Raw genomic sequence first — 25,574 nt, forward strand, 5'->3', positions numbered from 1 at the left:
TCATAAAGGGGGAGAGACATTCACCTCTTTTCTGTAGGCACAGTTAGCTGTTACCTGTCTTCGCTTCTAATATCATGCCTCTCTTCCAGTTATAAACACATTCCTGCTTTTTCTAAGTGCTTGTGATGTAGGTTTTGTATGTGTGTTTTTTCCTCTGCTAATGATGTGAATTGTTTTGCGAAGTTAACTTCTTTGGAACCATTAAATAGCTTTATCAAGAAGAGTAACGTTAGAAATAAGATTGAAAGCCCCAATTAAGTTACCAGAAGGTTGGTTTTAGGAAAGGCCTGGTTTCCAATTAGGACTAAGAAGATTTTTTCTTAACAAAATGATATGACTGTTCCTGGCCTTCTCTAGATATCTAGTTAGCCTTCTAGCTAACATTCTAAAGACGTGAAACAATAGATCATTTCTCTCTTGTGTTTGAGTTTCATTTGTAAATATCTTTAATATATGTGACTTGAGGTTAGGGTTAAAGTCCAAATACCACCTTTTTTTTTTTTTTTTTGATGAGGAAGGTTGGCCCTGAGCTAACATCTGTTGCCAGTCTTCCTCTTTTTGCTTGAGAAGATTGTCGCTGAGCTAACATCTGTGCAATCTCCCTCCATTTTATGTAGGATGCTGCCACAGCTTGGCTTAATGAGCAGTGCTGGGTCCATGCCTGGGATCCGAACCTGTGAACCCCGGGCCACCGAAGCGGAGTGCACGAACTTAACCACTATGCCACTGGTGCGGCCCCCACCTTTTTTTTTTTTTTTTAACTTTTGAAGTCAGTAGAGTATAGTAATTAAGAGTACCTACGATGAAGTTAAATTCTGTGTCTACCACTTTAAACTTTGAAAACTTAACACAAGTGGTATAACTTCCCAGTGCCTCATTCTGCTCATCTACAAAATCACGATAGTTACTACCACCACCACCACTCATGATAATAGCTAATATTTACTGGGTGTTTACTATATATGAGGCACACTTCTAAGAATTTTACGTATATTAACTCAATCTTCATAACCACCATATGTATTATTAGTGTTACACCCACTTAAGGTGAGGAAACAGTCACAGAGATGCTAAGTAACTTGCTCAAGGTCACACGAATAAGTAGTAGAGTCAGGATTTGAACCCGGGTAGTCAGACTCCAGAGTTTGTGCTCGTAACCTTCTCCTTCATAGGGTTGTTTTGAAGCTTAAATAAAATAATCTGTGGAAAGTGTGTGTGACAGGCAGGCAGTGAGTCCCGGCTACCACAGTTAGCTTTGAGTTTATAAAGCATTTCACGTGTATTTTCTTATTTGGCGTCGTAAGTACGACAAGTGTTGTCGTGATCATCACCAGCTCACAGACAGGAACTGAGGCCTAGTGTGGTGGCTTGCCCGAAGTCACAGAGCAGGTGAGGAGGCAGTGCCCTGGCTCTGCTCCTCTGCCACACCTGGATTCTCATGTTGATTTTAAGGCATCTCGTTTTGAGAGAGGTTAGTGGACATGTTGTTTTGGCCTGCCCAGCTTCCAGTCCAGGTTTTTTTGGGAATAGCAGCTCATGGTGCTTTGAGGACGCAATCCATCCCTGACCAAGAAGGTGGTGGTCACACGACCCCCGGTTAGGCCAGCAGGGGGTAGGCAGATAGATGTGTTCCTCCTCTAATTTGAATCTGAGGTGGAATGACACAGTGAAGACAGTCGCAGCTCCCTTATCACAGTCAGGAGTTAATTCCTAATCTGTAGACACGGGAGCTGTTCTGTTATTTGTTCTCAAGACCTGATTCTTCAGCTTTTTCTCAGTCGTGTGCCCTACCTCATAGCCTTCCAATACATTCCTATAGTATGTAATTTAAGTTACCCAAAGTCAATTTTTGTGGCTTGTAGCTGAGACTCCCTTAACACACAGCTCCATGACATGAGGCCATGTCACTTAGAAAAGAGTTAAAATAACTGTTTAACTTTAACATGAAGAGAAGAGGCATCTCAGAGAAGACCTGAGGTTGTCTTCAAAGGTCTGAAGCATATAGTGTACAAAGTGTCCCTAAAAAGAATGAAGAGTAGACATTACTAGCAAACAGATTTCTGCTGAAGTTAAAGCCTAAGGCAGGGCTGTCCACGGGTGGACAGGCTCTCTTGGTCTGTGGAGGTGGATATATGCGCTAGAATTGTTCAAGCCAAGACGACATGGTCCCCTAGGAGGAGTAATGTGGGTTTTAATAATCTAATGGCTAGTTGTACTAAATGACCTGTAAAGGTCGCTCCAGTTCTGAGGTCATGCTTCTCTGATTGAAATCTAAGTCTCCAGAGTCTCAGACCTAGAGATCTTTCTAGAACAAGACTGTTCTTGCCCTTCTCTACTTTGCCAACCTTGTCCCCCTGCCTCACCACCTATCTACTGCTCTTCTGTCTGCCCCAGGCCTCAGCTTCGCTCGGCCCCTCACCTTCTTCAGGTCTTTGCTCAGATTTCACCGTCTCATTGAGCCTTCCCTGAACACTTGATTGGAAATGGCACCTTCTGGAAACTGCCTCTCCCCTTTCCTGCATCGTTTTGTTCTCTAGCATTGTTCGTCCCCTGGCATACAATTGAGTTTCTTATTTATCTTTTTAATCACTTGTTTCCCCTCTAGAATGCCGGATCCTGGAAAGAAGAGATTTTTATCTCTTTTGAGCACTGCTGTATCCCCATCACTTAGAACAGTGCCTGGCACATAGTAGGCATGCAGTAAATATGTGTTGAGTGAGTAAATATTTCCTCAACACAAAATCACCACTGGGTCTGCTTTGAACTCTGTACCTTTTTCAGTTCCTTTCCTTACTGTCTGGTAACACCTTCTTTTACTCTTCTCTGAATCACAGCATTTTAGGACTAGAAGTCTGAGATCATCCCCTTCATAAGGACTAGAGATCCCCACGTCACACAGCTCATTAATGACAGAATTGGGGAGAGAGTGATGCCTGACTGGTGGTTTATCTATCTCCTTAAACTGTGGTGCCCCTAAATCTTACCGGATTTGTGTGAGTGGTTTGTGTGTGTGTGTGTGTGTGTTTTGGTTTATTTTTGTTTTGAGATTCAAGAATAGGTAGAAAATGCTATAGGCAAACACAGGCAGTATAATAAACTTTGGAAGTGAGTTCTTTTTTAATAGATGTACATTGCAGAATGCATATGTATTTAATTTTATGAAGTGTGTATATTTAAAAGTTGCTGCAACTTTAATTTTTATAAATTATATTTTCTTTCCACATTGATTCACATAATATAAGCAGCGTTTTAACATTATATTCATTCATATTGAGAAGAACTAAGTGCTTTGGGGAAAGTTACAGGAAAATTTTACTAATCTATATAAATTATCAGAAGAAGGCATAAGTATTTGAACAACACAAGATACTATATTTAGGAGCTAGAAAGATTCAAAATAAAATATTATATTAACTTATTATTCTAAATTTAAAAGGTAAATCTGGAAACTCACTGAAATAACAAAAAAAAAAATTACTTTGATAAAATGAAAGATTATGACCTAACGAAGTTAGCTGGGAGTTTGTAGACTTTTCTACTTGACTGTCATGGCCAGAAAGACCAATAAATATGTCAGGCGTTGTTCAGAAATGTTTTGGAAACAAAACAGAAAATATTATCCCATCGTTTTTTAAAATTTGAGATGGCTCTGAACACTTAGTGTTTTTCTGGTAGAATATGGATTCCTCTCATTTCTCGTAAAGGACCAAATAATAAGCGTGAGAGATAGCCCTTATCATTACCTGACTTAATATGTACATTTCTGTGCAATTTATTAAATTATATTAATAATCGTTTTATATTATGGGATCGTTTGGTAATCTCCTCACCTGACTAGAATAAAAGTTGCGCAAGGCTGAGGTTGGGTTTGTTCACTGTTTTGTCACAGGGTCTAAAATGGGGTCTGACCCAGAGTAAACACTCCTTTATGTTGAATGAGAGAATGCCATGTGAGGTCAGAATGAAAGATTAGGACTTGTCATTGTGAAAAAGTGTGGGTAAGAGGAGACTGACTGAAATTTAAAATGGCGTTATAGTAATAATAGCTTTAACATATTGAGCACCAATTCTTTATTTTATCTGTAGCTGTGTAACAGTCACCCCAGAATTTAGTGGCTTACAGCAACGGTAATCATTTTATTATCCTCTCACTTGGGAGTTGACTGGGCTTCACCAGGTGGTTTTGCAAGCAGTTGCCATTGGATGGGGCTGGAGTCGTCTGGAAAGTTTCCTCACTCACATGTCTTGGGGTGGATGATGCCTATCAGCCAAATCTCAGCTGAGGCTGTTGGCTGGAACACCCACATGTGGCCTGTCCATGTGACCGTACCTACCTCATCATGTGGCACATGTGTTCCAAGAGCGAATGTCCCAAGGAAGCAAGGTAAAAGCACATGGCATTTTTATGACATGACCTTGGAAGCCACATAGTGTCACTTGTACCATATTCTTTTGGTTGAGACAGTCACAGAGCTTTTCCTGGGTTCAGAGAGAGGGGTCATGGACCCCACCCTCAGTGGAAAGAGTGTCAGTGTCACATTTTAAGAAGAGCATGCGGGATAGGTTATATTGTAGTGGCCCATCTTTGGAAAATACAGTTTCTACACCATGTTTGTATCAACTGTGATAGGAATTTTAAGTACTTTTTCAGTTCTTTAATCTGTAGATACAATACCTTAATTTTACTGATAGGGAAACTGAGGCTGTTGAGAGAGGAAAGGTTTTGCTCAAAGGCCACACAGCTAAGTGGCAGACAAGCTGTCAAAGCCAGGCCTTCTTGCTCCCACTGTACCATGTATAAATAAGGTGAACGTAGATTTCTTCACCGAATCTGAAAATACTAAGGAAGGTATATTCATGTAGGTACCTTGTAAAACACGTGATTAACTTAGTCACTCAACAGACACTTATTGAATCCCTAGGAAGTACTAAATGCTGCATAGGATTCAGCCTTTAAGGAGCTTCCAGTCTACTATGAGAGATGAGGCACACACAACTAGTTAAATGAGATAAGTGTAAGTATGTGGCATTGGATAGGTGCAAGTAAATATTGAGAAAAAGGATTAGGGAAAGCTTCACAGAAGTGGCATTTGAGCTGAGCACTGAAAGATGGATAGAATCTTGACATTCGGACGTGGAAAGTGGCCTTCTAAGCAGAGGAAACAATATAAAGGTACAGGAGCATGTTGAGATAGCAGTGAGTGGTTGGGTGACTGAAGCACAGGGTACAGGAAGGGAAAATAAGAGCTGACTCAAAAGGTTGATTGGGGCCCACTGAAGAAGATGAGGAGGGAACCATGTGATCAGAACCGTGCTTCAGTGAATATTAATCTGGCGTTTATTTAACATGAAAGGAAAGATGGGAAATCTGGAGGCACAGAAACTTGTTAGGAGGTTTTTACAGTGGCCCAGAAAAGTAGAGCAGTGAGGGTCTGGATTAAGGCAGTGGAAATAGAGATGATTAGAGATATTTTAGAGGTAAAATCAGTAGACTTGGCAACTGATTCAGTGTGAGAATAAGAGAAAAGTAGGAGCCAGAAATTACCCTAAAGCTTAAAATCTGAGTCTCTTGGAAGAAGAAATAGGAAAACCAAACAGAATCATCTGAAATGGAGTAAGAATAGATTCATTTAAAAAATACAAGTTTTGATGTGTTAGGTGACAAGTCAACTGAAGCTGTCCAACAGGAAGTTGGAAATATCAGGAGTGTTGTTATGGCTAGAGAGAGAGATTTGTAGCTTATCTGTATAGCAGTGATAGTTAAATCCCCATTAGGAACAGGAATGGATTCCCCAATAGGAATCCATGAGGAGTGGGTTAAAAAAGAGGAGATTGATTTGGGGAATGTCTTTCTCGGGGGTCTGGAGGAAGACGAGGGGTCAGCACAGAAGCAGTTAAGTAAAGAAAAGCCAAGGTGGTCGTTGCCCTCAGAAGAAACCTGGGTACGTCAGCAGAGCGACATGGTACAGGGAGTTTAAGGAAATGAGGACAAAGGAAGAGGATTCCATGTGGTGACAAGAAACCACTGGAGACCTTAGAAAGTCTAGGTGGTGAGAGAAGAAGCTAGGTTGAAAAAGCTTAAGGATTGAGTTGACTGATGAGGCGTGGGTGCAGAATTCTGCTCTGCTTTTGAAAAATATGGCAGTGAGGCAGAGGTAAAAGAGAGGGGTAGGAGGCTCGAGTGGGTCCAGCAGTAGTTGCTTTGTTTTGGTTTGTTTTCATTAAGGATACAGGAGATCTGAGTATATGCACTGGACCTGAAGCCAGTGAAGAGGAGAAGACCGAAGATGCTGTTGTAAAGCAAGTGGATTGAAAGGTTATTGTGGGTGGAGTTGACCTGGGAAGGGAGGAAGGCTACTTCTTCCTCTGAGAGGGAGAGTAGAAAGAGAAGCAGGTAAAAAGACTGAGCAGTTTTGACATGGAGAAGGAAGAAGTTGAGGAAGCTTGAGCTTAATGGCCTCAACTTCATTAAGGCAGGAAGGCAGGTCATCAGCTGGGAGTGAGTGGCAGCTGAGAGCACTTGGGGTTCTGAAGAAATGTGGGAAAGGCTTGAAAGTAGCACTTTACGGAACATGACATAAAGTCAGAGATGAATGAAAGTTGCTGATAAATAGCAAAGTGAAGATAAATACTGTGTTTGCTGACTTTGTCCAGGAGGAACGTGGGCAGAGAGAACAATGAGAACTGATATGGGACTGGACAAGGCAGTGTTAGTTCAGAATGGTGGTGTACTTCCTGCTAGGTAGGAGTTAAGTATATGGACCTGGTTGTTTCAATCAGCAGTATTAAGTATTAGATATAAAGAGCTACGCCCAAAATTGTAGATTTTCTAATGGAAGGCAGGCGAAACGGAAGAAGGCATAACGAAAGGTATGGTCCGCCTAACCCTGGGTTTACAGTGGGAGGGCAGCCTCCCATGACGTCTTTGGTGGGCTTTCTAGTTGGTAACGATGCTGGTCTGAGTGTAATCCAATTTGCCTGTTCTCATGTTTTTCCCAAGTTTTTGATTCAATTTTAGGTTGCAATAGTGGAAATAGGAGACTTAGCTTCTGGTCTGGCTGTGTCACCTACTCTCTGTATGGCTTTAAATCAGTCTTTTGATGTCTTTGACCTGACTTTCTTTTTTTGAAAAAAAATGAGAGGGAGATGAACTCAAAAGGATCCTTCTCTCTCTTTTGTTTATGACTCTCTGTTCTAAGGGGCTTTGCCCTGCACCCAGAAGAAGCTAATGGCCTCTAAATATAGGTGCAGGCCTGTTAGAGAAATTCATGTGCTCTTGTCATGTGGGAATCTCTCCTAATTTATCTGTTTAATTTGGAATTTTCACAGAAATTGATGTTTCTTAATACAGTTGCTTGTGTTATGTTTTAACACTGGCTGGCTCCCCTGGGCCCCATATCCCAAGTCAAGGTCTTGTTCTCGCACATATGCAAGTAGCTTCATGGTCTTCCCTGGAAATTGTGCTGCAAAATTGACAGCTACAATTTACTAGTCAGTGTGGTATAGAGGGACAGCTTAGGATCAGTCCTCACTCACTGATGTTTGATGTGGGCAAGATGCTTAACCTCTCTGAGCTCTGGTTTTCTTAGGTTTCTTAGCAGTATGGTAAATACTCAGTAAATATTATTTTTCCTCCTTTCATTGGTACTTCCCATCTCACACCTCCATCCACACTGCCACAAAGTAAGTAGGTTGGATTACTATACTTTCGGTTATTACATATTTTCATATCTGTAAATGAAAAATTCTCAGTAATTGTATAGATGGTATGGCCAAATAAATGACTTAAAGATAAGATAGTTTGTTGACCTCTATAGTTTAATCATATGAGGAATAGGGACCTTGTTGACTATACATATTTATGATCTCCTCTTAAGTGCCATAGGCTCCTGTGTTAATTCAGTTGGCCGTCTGTATCCTTGGGTTCTGTATCTGCGGGTTCCACATCGCGCATTCAACCAACCGCAGATCAAAATGTCTACAATGTTTGGGTGTACTGAACGTGTACACACTTTTTTTTTGTCTTTATTCCCTAAATGATACAGTATAACAACTATTTACATACCCTTTACATTGTATTAGGTATTTTAAATCTAGATTACAAAGTATACAGGAGGATGTGTGTAGGTTATATGCAAATACTAGGCCATTTTATATAAAGGACTTGAGCATCAGCAGATTTTGGTATCCGTGGGGTGTCTTAGACCCAATCCCCAATGGATACCAAAGACGACTATATAAACTTTATTTTTTTTGTTGCCAGTCTTATTTTTTCTTCTTTTTCTCCCCAAATCCCCCCAGTACATAGTTGTATACTTTAGTTGTGGGTTCTTCTAGCTGTGGCATGTGGGACGCCGACTCAGCATGGCCTGATGAGCGGTGCCGTGTCCGCTTCCAGGATCTGAACCGGCGAAACCCTGGGCCTCTGAAGCAGAGCACGCGAACTTAACCACTCGGCCACGGGGCTGGCCCCATAAACTTTAAATATAAATTTCTCAGTGGCCTTTTTTGCCAGTCAGCCCTCAAGGAGCCTTATTTTCCTGAAAAACTCTTGTCTGCTATTTTTCAGAGCTACCCGAATGTTGAGTTGCAGTTACTTCTAACGGGGTTGTTGCCCCCATCCCTGGTGGGGGGAGTGATGGGAGGTCCCTGCAGTACCTTGCCTTTGCTTTCCTTATCACCCGCCAGGTACTGCCAGGCTGTAAATCTTAGGGGAGGGACCCTGGGAAGGACTCAGGGAAGTGGCCAGATTAGCGTGGATGATTGATTATTTTACAGGAAGACCCAGAGTGCATGAGCACGGTTCAGAAGTCTGCACAGGAGAGCTTCATTTCCCTGGGGCTGCTGTGCAGGAAAGGGAGAGCCGTACCTGCGCTTGCGGAATTCTGGGGTGAGGTTCCTGTTTCCCTGGTCTCTGTTTCCACAGGCTGTGCTCTGCCTTGCACAATCACACCTAACTCTTGCCTAAAGGAACACTCTCTATCTCTCGTCACAAAGAAAATATTGACTCAGGGAAGGGAGAGCAGTCCCAGCTGTAAGCCTGTGGGTGCAGGAGTGGTGCTCAAGGTAGAGTTGATTACTGGAGTCATTTTGCTCTTCTGCTGATGCCAGTTTTGGGGGAGAAATTGGCATGATATAGTTGAGAAATTTGGACGATATCATGAGTCTTCACTTCAGATGTCTGTGGCACTAACGGAAATGAAGAGTGATGTGAATGATAAACATGTTTTCAACAAGAATGACTGCATGACTGGAGAAGGGAGCCAGTTCTAGATGATTACCACCACTAGCTGCCTTGTCATGGTGTTTGATGGGGCCCAAGTTTCAAGACTTTCTTTACATCCTGCTGAGTAATTGCTTCATTTAGCAGCACGTGCTGAGAGAAGGCAGGTGGGTTCCAGGGTCTGGGGTATGCTGTGGCTGGAGCACAGAGCCTGTGTTGAGGGCAAGTGAGAGGTCGCTGTTGAGAGATGAGGCTGGAACGGTTAGTCAGCACTACTAGGTCGTGCAGGGTTTTATAAGCCACGTTAACACATTTGGACTTTTCCCTGAAGTCAGAGGGAAGAGAAGGTTTTAAAGAGAAGGAAATGATCAGTTGCATTTTTAAAGGATTTCTCTGGCTACTGAGTAGAGAGTAGATGGGGCATGGGAGGCGGGGGGCAAGACTGGAGGTAGAGATCCCCGCTGAGACTTGTAATAGCCGTGATGGAGAGGAGTGATGACAGCCCCCTTCTCTTCAACAGATGGAAGAGAAAAAGGAAGTTTCAGAAAATATTAGGAAAGGCCTAACTGTCGAGGGGCGGAGGTGGGAAGAGGAAGGAGAATCCGTTGACTCTGAGGCCCAGTTCTGGCTGGAGAAAGTGGGTGAATAGGTTGTAAGGCCAGTTTCCTGGGATAGGGGCCACTGGAGGAGGGCACGTTTCATGAGGGAGAGGATGGCTTAATTTTGGAGTGTGGTAAATTTGCAGAATGTGGAGGAGCAGTGCCATGGGCAGCTGGGTGTGCTGGCCTGAGGTTCAGAGAGAAATGTGTCCTGGAGACGGAAATCGGCGACATCTGCCTGTGGCTACTCACTGAAGCCATGAGCATAAACGAGAGCGCAGAGAACTAGAGAAGGGTCTAGGGCAGAACGTTAAGGTATGGTAAGAACCAGCAGAGGCCGAGGGACCCGGAAAGGAGACTCAGAAGGAGCGGCCACAAAGGCAGGAGGAAAGCCAAAGGGTCAGGACACTTGCGCACCCTGAGGAGACAGTGCTTCAAGGAGAAGCACTACCGCAGGAGCCGCTACTGAGGGGACAGGCGTGGTGAGAACTCGATGTCCTCTTTGGACCTAGTGAACATCAGCTCCAAGCATGTGCTAAGGACATGAATAAAGGAGAAACAAAAATAAGGAGAGAAGACGGAAAGAACTTGACATTGGACATTTCATAGAAACATGGCAAAAGTCATCTTGGAAAAAATCCAAATTTTGAACATCCTCATACTTATTTTTATTTTCATGTTGAACTAAATGGAGGGGGACACATTAGTCCTTTTTTTTTCTGTGAGGAAGATTGGCCGTGAGCTAACATCTGTTGCCACTGTTTCTCTTTTTGCTTGAGGAAGATTGACCCTGAGCCAACATCTGTGCCAGTCTTCCTCTATTTCATATGTGGGACGGTGCCACAGCATGGCTTAATGAGCAGTGCATAGATCCCTGACGGGGATCCGAACCTGTGAACCCAGGGCTGCTGAAGCGGAGCATGTGAACCTAACCGCTGTGCCACTAGGCCAGCCCCATAGTATTTTTATTCTGTGGCTATCTAAAGGTCTTTAAAATTTTTTTCATCTTTAGCTTTATTTGTTTGAATAGGTAATATATTAAATAGTTCAAAATTGAAAAGGTATAAAGAGTATTAAGTAAAAAGTCTCTCCCACCCAGTTCCTCTCACATACAGCTTTCTCAATTTTATGTGGAAATTCCCCCTTTTTTGTACAAATGTTTACCATTCTTCTTACTGTTTTGCTCCTTGTTTTTTCCACTTGACAGTGCATCTTGGCGATCATTCCATATCAATGCACAAATAGCTGACCGTTTTTTTTTTTTTTCCAGTGGCACCCTATTGCATTATGTGGATAGACTGTCATTTATTTAACCAGTCCCCTACCAACAGATATCTAGGTTTTCTAATACTTTGCCATCACAAACAATGCTGTAGGGAGTGTCCTTGTATATGAGTCATTTTGCTGAAGTGTAGGATAAAATTCCAGAAGTGGGAATTGCTGGACCAAAGGGTGTCTGAAGATTTTAATCAACTCTGCTTGTTAGCTATTATTATGAGAAATATGTTATAGATAGGTTGTCTGATATGTTGTAGGTAGACAGAGGAATAGGGGCACCTAACACAAACCAGGCGGGGGAGTGTCAGAGAAGGCTTCCTGGAGGAGGACAGGCCTAAGCTGAGGCTTGAGGAATGAGAAGCCAGGTGGAGTGGAGGGCGTTGCAAGCAGAAGGAGCCCAGCACAGGAACTTCCAAAGGAGCTTGCTGTACGTGAGGATCTTCCAGGAGTTTGGTGTCCTCTCCTCAGTCAGCTGGGCTAGGTACCAGATGTAGGGCAGATGTGCACATGAATAGATTACAGGATGAACTAAGGAACAATAGGAGCAGGTACAAAATATTAATTCTGTCAGAGAGGGGAGGTAGGGGCATGGAAGTTGGAAGGGGAGGTGTTAGAGGAGGTCACATCTGAGTCAGAATGTGAAAGAAGGATCGTCAAAGGGGCATTCACCTCAGTGGTTCCCAGAGTGTGCACCCTGGACCAAGAGTATCAGCCTCACTCGGCAACCTGTAAGGAAGGCACATTCTTAGGCTCTAAGACCTGCAGGCTGGGAATTGTGGGTATGGGCCTCAGCTGTCTGGGTTGTAAGGACCCCTCCAGTTGATTCTGATCTACTCTGCAGTTTGAGAACCACTGATCGAGATCTTTGAGGAGAGGGAACAACACTGTAGAGTCAGGGAGCTGTAAGCTCCATGATGGCTGAAGTGTAGCTCGCATTTTTAAACAGTTGTTTTATATGCCTGTAGAAAGAAATGAGATAAGCTAATAAAACTGCCGCATGACATGATCAGCGGAAATCACTTAATTTTAATAAAAAGGACGCAAGCCCTATATCCCACATTATGTGAGAATTCCAACACCCTCACCCAAATTTTTCAAATTTAACTCATTTAATCCTCATAACAACCTTATAAAGTAGGAATTATTATCCCTACTTTCAGACCTTTTCTTTGATTTTCCCTCAAACCACCCTCCAGGCTCTTATGAGTAGGGCAGGCTTTACTGAAGATACGGGATGGCAGGGGGATTTTAGCTTGCAACAACACAATATCTTAAATTGGGTTTTATTATTTATTTATTTTTAAAGGATAGACTTTATTTTTTTTAAGATTTTATTTTTCCTTTTTCTCCCCAAAGCCCCCTGGTACATAGTTGTATATTTTTAGTTGTGAGTCCTTCTAGTTGTGGCATGTGGGACGCCACCTCAGCATGGCTTGATGAGCAATGCCATGTCTGCTCCCAGGATCTGAACTGGAAAAACCCTGGGCCACCGTAGCGGAGCGTGCGAACTTAACCACTCGGCCATGGGGCCGGCCCCTAAATTGGGTTTTAGATTGTCTTTTTCTGAAGAGGCATTTGGTGTCCCCCACACCCCCCGGCCTCCGCACCCCTAGACACGCCGAGTATCAGTGTCTCCCAGGGGGACGCAGCTCCTCACCGTGTCTTTGGACTTCTCTTCTTGTCCCCTCTGTGGTCCAGGCCACCTCTGTTTTCTCTTCTCCCCTACCTCTAAATTTCTACTAATGTCTTTTGCTAGGCAGTTGACAGATCTCTCCTTTCTTCTAATCTGTGCTTTCAAGGTTTACCTTCCACCTTTAAGGAGTTTATCAAGGTGTTTTCCCAAACAAAGATAAACCCCCCTCTCTGGGAAGCATTCTGGAGACCACTATTAAAATAGTAATTCTTCATTATGCTATAATTATAACATAAAATTTTTTTGAACTTTTTTTTTTTTGAGGAAGATTAGCCCTGAGCTAACATCTGCTGCCAATCCTCCTCTTTTTGCTGAGGAAGACTGGCCCTGAGCTAACATCTGTGCCCATCTTCCTCTACCTTATATGTGGGACGCCTACCACAGCATGGCTTGCCAAGTGATGCCACGTCCACACCCGGGATCCGAACCGGCGAACCCTGGGCCGCCGAAGCGGAATGTGCTCACTTAACTGCTGCACCACCGGGCCGGCCCCTAACATAAAATTTTAAGTTTAAGGGTCATTAGATTAATTACCTTGCTTCAAGTAGCATCATATTAAACTCTAATACCAGTAATTTATTAACCTAATCTCATACTTTGATTTCTATTTACAAAGCTGACACTGTAATGTAGAAAAAGCAGATTTTTTATACAAATCCTCTCCCAAGTGAAGCAGATTTTTTAATTTCATTTAAGAAGTCTTCAAAGGGAGAGTTCCTCAGCATTGTTTTGATTACAGATATTGCTGTTAGGTGCTTAAATGTCATATCAACAGATGACTAGATTAGGAAATGAAAACATATGGCTATAAAGACTGCATAGTTACTGGGGAAAAGGCTGATAATTTAATGTTAAGTAGAGAAAAAATGTTTTAAAATCTTTAAGAACTGTATTTATGTAGAGAAAAACCAAAAGAGCATAGAAGAGAGGAAAGTGAGATTTATTGGGGTGGCAAAAAATGTGGCAGAATTTTTTAAAATTTTGATTTTCATTAATGTTGTTGTGTTAGTGTAATTGCAAAACTCAGAGGAGAGTCCAGAACTTCTCTTCCCATGGTAAACACAGTGACTGTGCTTATAAACTCCAGAGATTTTCTTCTGACCTGTAACTTAGACTTATCCGGCTGCACTGTATGATTTGTGATTGCATCTTATTGTGTTCTCAGTGGAACAGAACAGACCTGTGCAAAGTGCCCAGAAGTGCTGGGAAGAAGCACTCCTGCGCCTTGGGCTCTGACAGCCGTGTCCCCCGACCTCAGCTCCCGTGGTGGCTGGGCACCGAATGCCTGGGCTGTGGAGAAAACTCTGGGGACAGGAAGGCGTTTCTGTAAAAGTAGATCGGGAAATAGCATTTTTTTTCCTCAGAGCCTGTCTTGCAAATTGCTGTACTTTTCTGGTCTCCTGATTTGTAAGCCTCTGTTTTCCTTTAAACTGCTTTCAGCGGCTTTTGCTTTGGGGAAAGTATTGCAGTTCTGTGTAAGAGAAAGCAGCTGCAATCCCACGTGAAGTCAGTCACCTGGGGATTTTATTTAGCCTTTAAAAACAAAACAACAACAGTAGCTTGAGAACAGTGTCGTCAGTTGTTTTTCCAGTGAGTGCTAGACCGTTAGGGGGAAACTTGTTATAATAACTTGAAAGATGACAGACTTTACCTTTTAGCGGCTCAGGGAGTTCCTGCCTTCACAGGTTGCTAAGATGTCAGATTCATGCTGAGTGGTGTGAGGAAAGTCTTAGTTATGTGTGACAGGAAGGGATCCTTTTCACAGTTAGAGATAAGCTGTTTCTAATAGTCTGCACCTTTTCTTTTCACTTTTGCTTTCCTTGGTTTTGTCTAAACGTTAAATCCTGCCGAGGTGGCTCTTGGAGGTGACAAGTAGGAGCTCTGTCAGAGGAAGAGGAAGGCGAGGCTTAGAGAAGCCACGTGGCTGCTGTAAGTTCAGGCCTTCGTTTGTGGGCCTTGGAAACGCTCAAGGAGGACACGTTCATATTCCTCAGTGTTCTGTCCTTAAGCTGTAATTTTTTTTTGAGATATAATTCATGCGCCATAAAAGTCACCCTTTTTTTGTTGTGTTTTACGTAGTTTTATTAAATTAAAATGGTTTTATACAATTAACATGAGCTCACTGGTCATTTTTGTTCTCTGAGATGCTAAATTAACATTCATTTACAGCATTGGGGAGAGCTGTGGTGGGCAATAAACATATCGTTTATGTTGGTCTTTATATAGTATATAAATATATATATATAGTAGGACTGTGGTGCTGTGATTCACAAAAATGCAAATAAAATAACAGATACTAAAACAGTGTTGCCAAAGGAAATGCCTAGAAGGTAAAAAGTTGGGTTCTATGAGAAACTGCTAATGGACCTCCAATATTAGTAATGGAATCCTGCTGAGAATGCACACTGTGCCTGCCAGGCTTCTGTGCAACGAGGTGAGGCCATGTTGAGGTGAGCCATGAGGCTGTGGACTGACTTGTGTCCCCACCCAATTCGTATGCTGAAGCCTAACCACCCCCGCCCCCAATGCAGCTGTATCTGGAGATAGGGTCTTTAGGAGGTAATTAAGGTTAAATGAGGTCATAAGGGTGGGGCCCTCATCCGATAGGACTGGGGCCTTATAAGAAGAAGAGATTTCTTCCCTCCTCTCCCCACCATGTGAGGACACAGCAAGAAGGTGACTGTCTGCAAGCCAGGAGGAGAGCCCTCATCAGAAAGCAAATCAGCCAGCACCTTGGTCTTGGACTTCCCAGCCTTCAGAACTGAGAGAGGAAACTTTCTGTTGTTTACACTCCCCAGGCTGTGGTACTTTGTTATGGCAGCTCAAGCAGACTAAGACACCACATGAGTGAGTTCTAGCCAATGAGGTACGAGCAGAAATGACAAGTGTAACTTCTGGGTTTGCCATTTTGGAGAATGGGCATGCCCTCCCCTTCCCCTCCTCTTTTTCTCATCAACAGGAACCTGTACATGGTGGTAGTCAGCCATGTTGGACCACTCACATGAGGACAGTGCCTTAGGGATGGACAAACTTAGAACATAACATAGAACGGGCCTGGGTCCCTCGCAACATGGATCTGTCATCCTAGGTAAAAGTCACCATTTTAAAGTATACAATTCAAAGTTTCCAGTCTATTCACTGTGTTGTGCAACCATCACCACTATCTAACTCCAGAATATTTTTATCACCCCAAAAAGAAACCCCATACCCATTAGCAGTCATTCTCTATTTCTTCCTCCCTCCAGCCCCTGGCAACCACTAAGCTACTTCCTGTGTCTATGGATTTGCCTATTCTGGTCATTTCATATAAATGGAATCATAGAATATGTGATCTTCTGTGACTGGCCTCTTTCACTGAACATGTTTTCAAGGTTCACCCAATTGTAGTATGGATCAGTACTTCCTTTTTTATGACTGAATAATATTCCATTGCGTGGATATACACATTTTATTTATCTGTGCATCCTTTGAAGGATAGCTGTATTGTTTCCACTTGGGGGTTATTATAAATAATGCTGCTGTGAACATTTGTGTACAAGTTTCTTTCTTTTTTTTTTTTTTCCTTTTTGAGGAAGATTAGCCCTGAGCTAACATCCATGCCCATCTTCCTCTACTTTGTATGTGGGGCGCCTGCCGCAGCATGGCTTGCCAAGCAGTGCCATGTCCACACCCAGGATCCAAACTGGTGAACCCCAGGCTGCTGAAGCAGAACGTGTGAACTTAACCACTGCACCACCGGGTCGGCCCTACAAGTTTCTTGATGTAATTATTTTTGAACATAATACCTTTATACTTTTTCAAAAACAAAACATTAAAAATCAAGACCAATAAATCTCATACTCCTACCACCTAACCCAGCCATCTTCATTTTTGTGTTACCTTCAGCATGTATGTATTATCTTTTGAATTGTTGAAATCATGTACTATCTTGATGCCGATGACTCCACTTTTCTTCTGATCCCTCTTCAACCCCCCTCCAGTTGAACTTTCACCCTCACCATTAAAACTTGAAGCTCTTGTCAAGATTGCCAACAACCACCACCTTGCCAAACCACTGACCAATTCTCTGTCCCCATACTGCTTGACCTTTAGGTAGCCTGTGACACTGATTATCGCCCCCTCCTGGAAGAGCTTTCTTCTCTTGGTTTCTACACCACCACATACTACTGTGTTCCTTCTACTTCACTGACCTCTCCTCAAATTTTATTTCTTGTTTCTTTCTCTGCCTGACTTCTAAGTGTTGGAATGTTCCAGGATTGGGTCCTAGGCCCTCTCTTCTGCATTTTCTCCTCGGCCATGACATCTAGTCCTGATGATTCCCAAGTTCACATCTCCAGTTCTGTGAACTGGGCTTCTGTGAACTCCATACTCCTACACACAGCTCCTTTCTTGACATTTCCACTTAGAGGTCTAATAAGCATCCAGCTTAACATGGCCAAAGCAGATCTCTTGATTTCTAACCCTGAAACCTGCTCTCCCCTCGGCTTTCCCTCATCTTGGTTAATGGGACCTGCACAGTTGTTCAGGTCAAAAACCTAGGAGACATCATTGATTCCTTCTTTTCATTATCTACCTCTGCACTTCCAAAGTATATCCAGAATCTGGTTACTTGTAACCATCTCAACTACTTTAATCTAAGATGCCGTGTCTTAACCTAGACAACTGTTACAGCTGCCGCCCTTCACCCCGCCGCGGTTGATTCTTCACCCAGCAGCCAGTGTGCTTTATTTAAAACCTAAGTCAAACCATGTTGTGCCCCTGCTCAAAGCTCTCCAATTTACAGAAATTCATGAGTGAAGTGGTTTTTTAAATCACAAAATTAGTTTTTACCAACATTGAGTATTTTATTTTTAAAAAGTTTTGTATGTATGTATATACATATAATTATATGAAGGTGCATACATTCGTCTGTGTGTGTGTATAAATGTGTGCTTCCATCACCAAAGGGACACACTTCCTTGGCTCTCTAGGTCTCAAATCCAGCACCTCCAAGAAGGGTTCATTAGGCCGTTTGGGATCAGGTGCTCATGCCTGGTCTGGTCTTGTTCGGCAATGGCTGCTGAGTCTTAAGGTTGGCACACCCAGGTCTGTGCTTGCCCAGAACCATCAGCTAGGCTCAGGGAGATGAAGTCGTGCAGATATAAACAGCTCCCCAGAACTGTGCTGTGGGGAAGAGTGAGAAAAGGACACAGTTTCAGAAAGTGTGGTGGGGATTGCTGTTTCCAGACACCCAGAAGAAGGGAGAATATGGAGTACATAAAATGCTAGTTATTTATTACCATGGTATGAAATAGGACTTTTATTTACTTTTTCCTCATCTGCTCTTCATTCATTCGTCTAATTTATCTAACAAATGTTTATCAAGAGACTTCTGAGTGCCAAGGATGTAACGAGAAACTGGGTGTAGTCTAGTCTAGAGGGGTCAGTTGGCCAAAAGAGAAAAAGCAATAAAAATGCTCTGGTGATATGTGCTGTGATGGACTTATTCACAGGGCTTTATAGGAGCATAGAGAGAGAACTTCAACTAAAGGCGGAGAAGGGTCGTGCAGGTTATAGTACTTATCTATTGATGTGTGACACATCACCCCAAAACTTAGCGGCTTAAAACCACGTAATCATTTATTATCTCTCAAGGTTTCTGGGGGTCAGGAATTCAGGGGCGTGTTGGTTCAGATTCTGAGAAGAGGGTCGCTCACAACCTTGCAGTCAGATGCTGGCTGGGGCTGCAGGCATCCGAAGGTTTGGGACCAGGGGATCTACTTCCAAGGTGGCTCACTCGTGTGGCTGACAAGTTGGTGCCTCTCCGTGGTGCTCCTTGGGTGTCCTCATCTCATGGCAGCTGACTTCCCCCAGGACGAGTGGCAGGAGAGCTCAAGGGGGAGCTGCGGTGCCAACTATGGCCTGTCCTTGGAGGTTACACACGGCCACTCTGCCATATTCTGTTGGTCACAGAGGTTAGCTGTTGCTCGGCGTGGAGGGGCCTACACAAGGGTGTGAATACCAGGAGGCTGAATCATTTGGGGCCATCGTGGAGGCTGGCCACCACAGAAACCTTCTTTCTGTGAAAACGTCGTTTGAGTTGAGTCTTCAAGTATGAATAGGAGTCTGTCTGACAGGAAGGAGAAGACCGTTAGAGACAAAAGGAAGGCAGCATTTGGGCAGCTGGAATAGGTCAGCCAGCATGACTGTAGTGTAGGGTAGAGTGGGGATGGTGAGAGAGGAGCAGAACCAGGTCCTGTAGAACCTCATGCTGTTAGAAACTGTGGCCCATGTTCTGGGGATATGGCACGTCATTGCCAGAGTGAAGCGGAAGACGCAGGGATCAGATTTGCATTTGAGAAAGATAATGTCGGCAGTAGGAAGCAGCTGGAAATAGGAGTCTGGAGCTTGGGAGAAACGTGTCAGCAGAGGAGGGAGTTGACAGGTGGTTGTGAAAGCTCTGGCAGGGCACGAGATTGCCCAGGAATAGCTCCCAGTGAGAAGAGCAAGGGCAGAGGGTGGAGCCCACACACATTTTAGAGGTATGCTGAGGAAGAGAAGCCAGGAAGAACCCCAATGTTTTTGTACCCTACCTTGAAAAAAGTACTCATGTATTTTCCAATAAAATGTTCATATCCCATTGAGCATTTATTGTCTGATTTTATTTTTTTTAGCATCTGTAGTGGCCACATTATCATCTTACTCCAGCCTTTCTCGGACTTTCCTGGCTTTGCACTTCTCTCTCCCAGTTAGTTACCGATAGACTTCAGTGTCCTGTCATTTCCTCGTGGAAAAATAATAGTCTTCAGGATTGCAGAGGCCTCTTAGAATACAAGTATTTTTGCTTTTGCTGCTTACAGCTTTCATGTTCCCTGGCAAATGCGTGACCAGCTCTGTGGTTGTGGCAACTCTGCTGTATCATCAAGAAAACAGACAGGGGGGCTGGCCCCGTGGCCCAGTGGTTCAGTTCGCGCGCTCCGCTGCAGGCGGCCCAGTGTTTCGTTGGTTCGAATCCTGGGCGCGGACATGGCACTGCTCATCAGACCATGCTGAGGCAGCGTCCCACATGCCACAACTAGAAGGACCCACAACAAAGAATATACAACTGTGTACCGAGGGGCTTTGGGGAGAAAAAGGAAAAAATAAAATCTTTAAAAAAAAAAAAAGAAAACAGGACAGGGGGTTAAGAGTAGATGAAGGACTGGATCTCGCTGATGTGCATCAAGAGGCCACACACACGGGCGTTTACAGTGACATCTGACGGGCTCCCTTGTGAATACAGTTTGTCTGTGTAGCATCGGCAAACTAGAGAGAAATGCACTGGAGGCAGAGTAAAAAGACTGACTCCTTTAAGCATGTAAATTTAATGTTTAAAAATTCCTTCTAGAGCACCCAGAGTTGCTTGCATCAGTCCTGTTTTTCAGAAGCGTCTGCCTCTTGGTACCTCTCTGACAGCAGCAGGGCAGCCAGTGACGTGGCTAACTCCTCAGCTGCTTCCGCCACCTCCTAGATGGCTGCTTGCGGGAAGGTTTCCATAGCAACCAGAGGCAGGAAAAACCTGCCTGCCCAGCTTAGCAGTATCTCATCCGGCTCCTGTTCGTGGAGACTCTAGGGCAGTCAGTGGGAGACGTGGCATATATGTACTATTGTAGAGACTCTTTAAAACGTATCCAGAATCTGACCATTTCTCGCTGGTCCTGCTGTAGCAAAGCCAACATCGTTCCCGCTGGCGTTGCCACCACCTCCGGCCTTGAAGTCTTCCCTGCACAGCAGCCGGAGAGGGCTTTCAGAACCTAAGGCAGGTTCAGGCTCCCTCTGCTCAGAACCCTCCTGTAATGTCCCAGCTCACTGAGAGTAAGATCCAAGGTCTGTCTGGTGCTGTTGGGCCCTCTGTAACCCTGCTGCGTCTCCCACGTTTCCTCGCACTCTCCTCTCCTCACCCCAGCCCCCTGGCTGCCTTGCTGCTGCTTCAGCCTGCCAAGTGTGCTCCTGCCCTGAAGGCTTTGCACTTGCTGTTCCTTCTGTCTGGATCGCTTTTCCCTGAGATACCCACATGACTTGATCCCTCACTTCTCTTTGTTTGGCTCAGGTGTCACCTTATCCTCAAAGAGCTTTTCCTAACCGTTTTATATAAATAGCCCCTCTCTTCCAATACTCTCTGTACCCTCATTTACTTTTCTCAGAGTACACAGTCATCATGATCTGACACAGCTGTTTTTGTGTTCATTGTCTGACTCTCTGCTGTAATGTAGTGGCTAGGACTTCTGTTTTTCACTGTTGCATCTCAGCCCTTAGAACCACGCCTGGCTCAAGGCAGCGCTCTATAGCTGTTTGTTGAGTGAGTGAATGAGTGGGAGGCAGGCTAAGGTCAGGAGGGGGATCCGCTTATTGAGAATTGTCTTCCCAGCCCCCTCAGTCCTCCACAGCCAGAGACAGCTCATTTCCTTCACCACAAGCAACACCTGCTTCCTTCACACTTTCTCTACCCTTCCAGAAGAAACAACAAGATCGCTACCTCTGGGGCCTCAGTGAGGAGGAGTCTTTCTCACGATCTCAACTGGCTTAAATTATGTTGAAACATAGGAAATTACCATTTGTATAGGTCGTAATGGAGGGACATCAGCGGTATCACATGGCTTTTAGTAAACCTCAGTGTAGAGGGCCCAGACATTAACAATAAATTTCTAGAAATTATGAGGACTACTACTAATTGCCTTGTGCTTCCTGAGTACTTGTTGTGTGTCAGACGGTGTGCTAAGGGCCTTATTTGCATTCTCACTTAATCCTCATAGCCACCGTAAGACATAGATATTTTTATTCCACTTTATGGATAAGAAAACAGATTCAAAGAGGTGAAGTGAGGGGCCAGCCCGGTGGCATAGCGGTTAAGTGCACACATTCTGCTTCTCAGCAGCCTGGGGTTTGCCAGTTTGGATCCTGGGTACGGACATGGCACCACTTGGCAAGCCATGCTGTGGTAGGCGTCCCACATATAAAGTAGAGGAAGATGGGCACGGATGTGAACTCAGGGCCAGTCTTCCTCAGCAAAAAAAAGAGGAGGATTGGCAGTAGTTAGCTCAGGGCTAATCTTCCTCAAAAAAAACAAAGGTGAAGTGAACTTGCCTGAGGTTATAACAAGTGAGGAGCAACAGAGCTGGGGTTGGAATCCACCTCCATCTGACTGGAGACGTCTTCACTTTAACCGCAGTGCTGTCCAGCCTCTGCACTAAGGCGGGGCAGGCGATGAGCTCTGAAGCCGCCCCCTCCTCGACTAGCACCATGGCGCAAACGCCCTCCCGGGGCTCCAGGCCCATGGGTGGCATAACCGAGCACAGGTTATTCTCCCAGGGCTACCTGGCTGGTGGCTGTGATGTCGTCTCACAGGGTGGGTGGCGGGCAGCGTGTGTTGCAGGAGGCACCGTTGCTGGAGCCTATTTGGAAAACTGTGCAGGTCCAGGTCTTTTCGAGGCTTACTTTCTCGTATATAGGGAATAGATCTACTTCAAAAGGTGTCGTGAGGATTGAATGACGACGTGATTCTTAAAACTGCTAGTCCCTTTTAGGTAAAAATATGTAGTGCTCCATCCAGCGCCGAATTCTGATTCAGACCAGGCCCCACGTATCTGTTACACCGAAGGGAGACAGGATGCTTTCACGGTGGTCCTCCTGCAGCACAGATGAGCCTCGGCTGCCTGAGCCGGTCGGGAAGGCGGCTTCTCCGTCTGGCTCTCAGCAGGGCTTGGAAGCAGGAGGGAGGGGCTCTCCCAGGTGGGCACCAAAGCCTCCACCAGGGGCATTTCGCCCCGACTTCGCATGGTCAAGGTGTCTGGGGGTAGGAGTCGAGGTTGGTGACCCAGCTGAGCTGCCCTTAGGAGCTCTTTTGCCCCCAAATTTGCAAATATGTCTTTAAAGAGAACTGGGATTTTTTTTCCTGTGCCCGTTTTCAACAGACGCTCGAGTTAAGGGCCCACAGGGTGATGTTTCCTCACAGCTCCCTTGAAGCGGTTGTGACTTTCCTTTTTGGTTTCTTCTTCTTTTTTATATATATATATATTTATAATATCACCTACCTTTCCCTTAATATACATGGGTTTTCTGTACCTCTGTTCCTTTGTGTGTGTGTGTGTGTGTGTGAGAGAGAGAGAGGAAGATTGTCACTGAGCTAACATCTGTGCCGGTCTTCCTCTATTTTGTATGTGGGATGCTGCCACAGCATGGCACCTGACAAGTGGTGTAGGTCCGTGCCCGGGATCCAAACCTATGAACCTCAGGCTGCCGAAGCAGAGCACACAAACTTAACCACTATGCCACTGGGCCAGCCTCCCTCCTTTTTGGTTTTATTTTCTCACCTGATCCTTCTGGCTTACCCAGAATCCCCAACACCAGAGTTCTGTGGCAGATAGCCTGGAGAAGACTGGGGCTGCTGTGGACCAGAGTAACAACTGTCACTTCCAAACTCTCGTCACCAGAAAAATGGCAAAAGGAGGTTTTTCTTCTAGGTAAATGTGATTTCAAGGAAAAGACAACTTGTCCTAAAATATTGAACCATATCTCCTTACTGTTACTTCACATTTATTTCTGGAGTCAAAGCTTTTCATTCACAGTTATAAGTAAGAGGCTATTCAGGAAAAAGACTGAGAAAACTACTCTAAAACTGCATTTCTGTTGAAGCTCAAGCAGGTGATAATAGACTCTTTCTGGTTCTAATAGGGCAGGTTAGAAAGAGAGAGTTAGAAAGGCAGAGGAGCCACTTGTGCTGACACCCCAGATGATGGCATTTGTTTTTTTAATTGAGATATAATTCACATACTATAAAAGTCACCATTTTTAAAGTGTACACAGTATGGTGGTTTTAGTATTTCGTACTGTTGTGCAGCTGTCACCACTATCCACTTCCAGAACATTTTTCATCTCTCCAAATAGAAACCCCGTTAACAATTCCTCTGCATTCCCCTCTCCCCGTCCCTTGGCCGTCACCAATCTACTTCCTGTCTCTAAGGATTTGCCTCTCCTGGACGTTTCATTTGAGTAGAAGCACACAATATTCATCCTCTTGTGACGCTTCTTTCACTTAGCATGATGTTTTCAAGATTCATCTATGTTATAGCCTTGTTGGTTCTTCCTTCCTTCTCACGGTTGAATAAATTTCCTTGTATAGATATTCCATACATTTTGTATATCCATTCATTGGTTGTTGGACATTTGGGTTGTTTCTACTCTTTTGGCTGTAATGAATAATGCTCCCATGAATATCCATATGCAAGTGTTTGTGTGGATACACGCTTTCATCTCTCTTGGGTGAATAACCAGGAGTGGGATTGTTGGGTCCTGTGACTCTGTGTTTATCTCTTTGAGGGACTGCCAAACTGTTTTCCACGGCAGCTGCAGCTTTTCACATTCCCACCAGCCATGGCTGAGGGTGCAATCTCTCCACATCCTCGTCAACACTTAGGATTGTCTGCCTTTTCGATGATAGCCATCCTAGTGGGTGTGAAGTGGTATCTCATTGTGGTTTTGATTCATATTTTCCTGGTAACTAATGATGTCAAGCATTTTTTTACCTGCTCATTGGCCATTTGCATCTCTTTTTTGGAGAAATGTATATTCAGATCTTTTGCCCATTTTTGAATTGGGCTATTTGTCCTTTTATGTTGAGTGCTTATTTTTTAAGAGGACAAAAAAGAGAGAGAGGCAGGGGTTTCAACAGCGACAGGAGAGATATATTGCCATTTCCTAGTTTCCCAGCCGTAAGGCTAGTGGAAAACGTTGAAGAGCAGACTGTTGGACGAGGTGGAAAATGTCAGTGTCGGGGTGAGTGGAGGCATTGACTCAGCAGCTCGGCTGAATTCCATCCAAATGATCCTCGGAGATTCCGTCTCAGGGGAACCCAGTCATGGAGGTTTTGGTAGTGGCTGGTTTTTGTTTTCTTTTTTAAGGAACATTTGCCTGAGCATAGTGCATCGGGAAGTCTGTACGTATGGTTTTCTCCTTCCTGGATAATGTGGGGGCTGAGTGGACACCCCCCTTGGCTGACAGAGCTGTTAAGAACGTTAGTATTGTAGCTTCTTCAAAGTGTATCCTCTCTCAGATGAACTCTTCAGAATAGGAGGCTTTTTAAGTCTGACTTTTCCTTCCCTTGTTGAACAGTGGCCAGGACTTCCCTCCCCTCTGCTTCTGGGCCGGCAAAACTAGAGTGGTGGGTGGAAAGGATCACAGGAGAGGAGCCGCTTTAGAATGACCTTCCCCTTTGCTCTCCTACCAGGGCTGCTGTTTCTTTATCAGATGAAGCCTGAGGAGCCTTCCAGCTGTGAGATATTAGGAGAGGAAAACTTCTGAGTCTGGATCTGCAGAAGACTCGCCTCGCCTGTCTGCACAATGTCAGGTGGGAGGAGGGCCTGGGCTGGAAATGGGGTGAGAGGCCCCCAGAGAGCAGGGGCATCTTGCCCAGGAGGACCCACCCGTGGGATGGAAGTGGGCTTGTTTGTTTTTCATATACCTTTGAGGCTCACTAAGACCATCCAGGTAAGAGGGGTAAAAAGGAGCAAGACTTCTGATGGGGCGTCGGGAGAGTCGCTGCAATCTCTTCTGAGCTCAGCTCTCCCGTTTGCCCGAGTCTCTGTCCTCCACCCTCCTTCCGGCCTACAAATCCTCATTCTTAGGTGGAGGAGGAGGCAAGGAGATGAGATTTGGTTATGTTTTCTGGCATGCTCCTGTTTTTCTTTTCCTCCTCTGGAAAGTTGCATGTCTCTAGGTTTCTTCCCCTCCCTCACCCATTCCGCTTGAGACGGGCAGTCCCTTCACT

At 44.4% G+C, this 25,574-nt stretch overlaps 1 protein-coding gene across 8 annotated transcripts in view; it reads left to right on the forward strand.

Annotated features, from left to right (window-relative positions):
• The window catches only part of SGSM3 (small G protein signaling modulator 3), a 38,744-nt gene that overhangs the window by 3,384 nt on the left and 9,786 nt on the right, over window positions 1-25,574 (forward strand). The window contains exons 2-5 of one of the 8 annotated variants that reach the window (XM_070600165.1): window positions 15,592-15,659; window positions 15,753-15,881; window positions 16,365-16,555; window positions 25,035-25,154. In XM_070600165.1, coding sequence (XP_070456266.1) covers window positions 25,148-25,154 — 7 coding nt within the window. In that variant the 5' untranslated portion in view covers window positions 15,592-15,659; window positions 15,753-15,881; window positions 16,365-16,555; window positions 25,035-25,147. Of the gene's footprint in view, window positions 1-15,591; window positions 15,660-15,752; window positions 15,882-16,364; window positions 16,556-20,382; window positions 20,639-23,148; window positions 23,272-25,034; window positions 25,155-25,574 lie in introns of those variants that run through there. The other 7 variants (XM_070600166.1, XM_070600164.1, XM_070600168.1 and 4 more) reach the window with 7 other exon arrangements.

The sequence above is a fragment of the Equus przewalskii genome, chromosome 29 (assembly GCF_037783145.1).
Source record: "Equus przewalskii isolate Varuska chromosome 29, EquPr2, whole genome shotgun sequence".
NCBI lineage: Eukaryota > Metazoa > Chordata > Mammalia > Perissodactyla > Equidae > Equus > Equus przewalskii.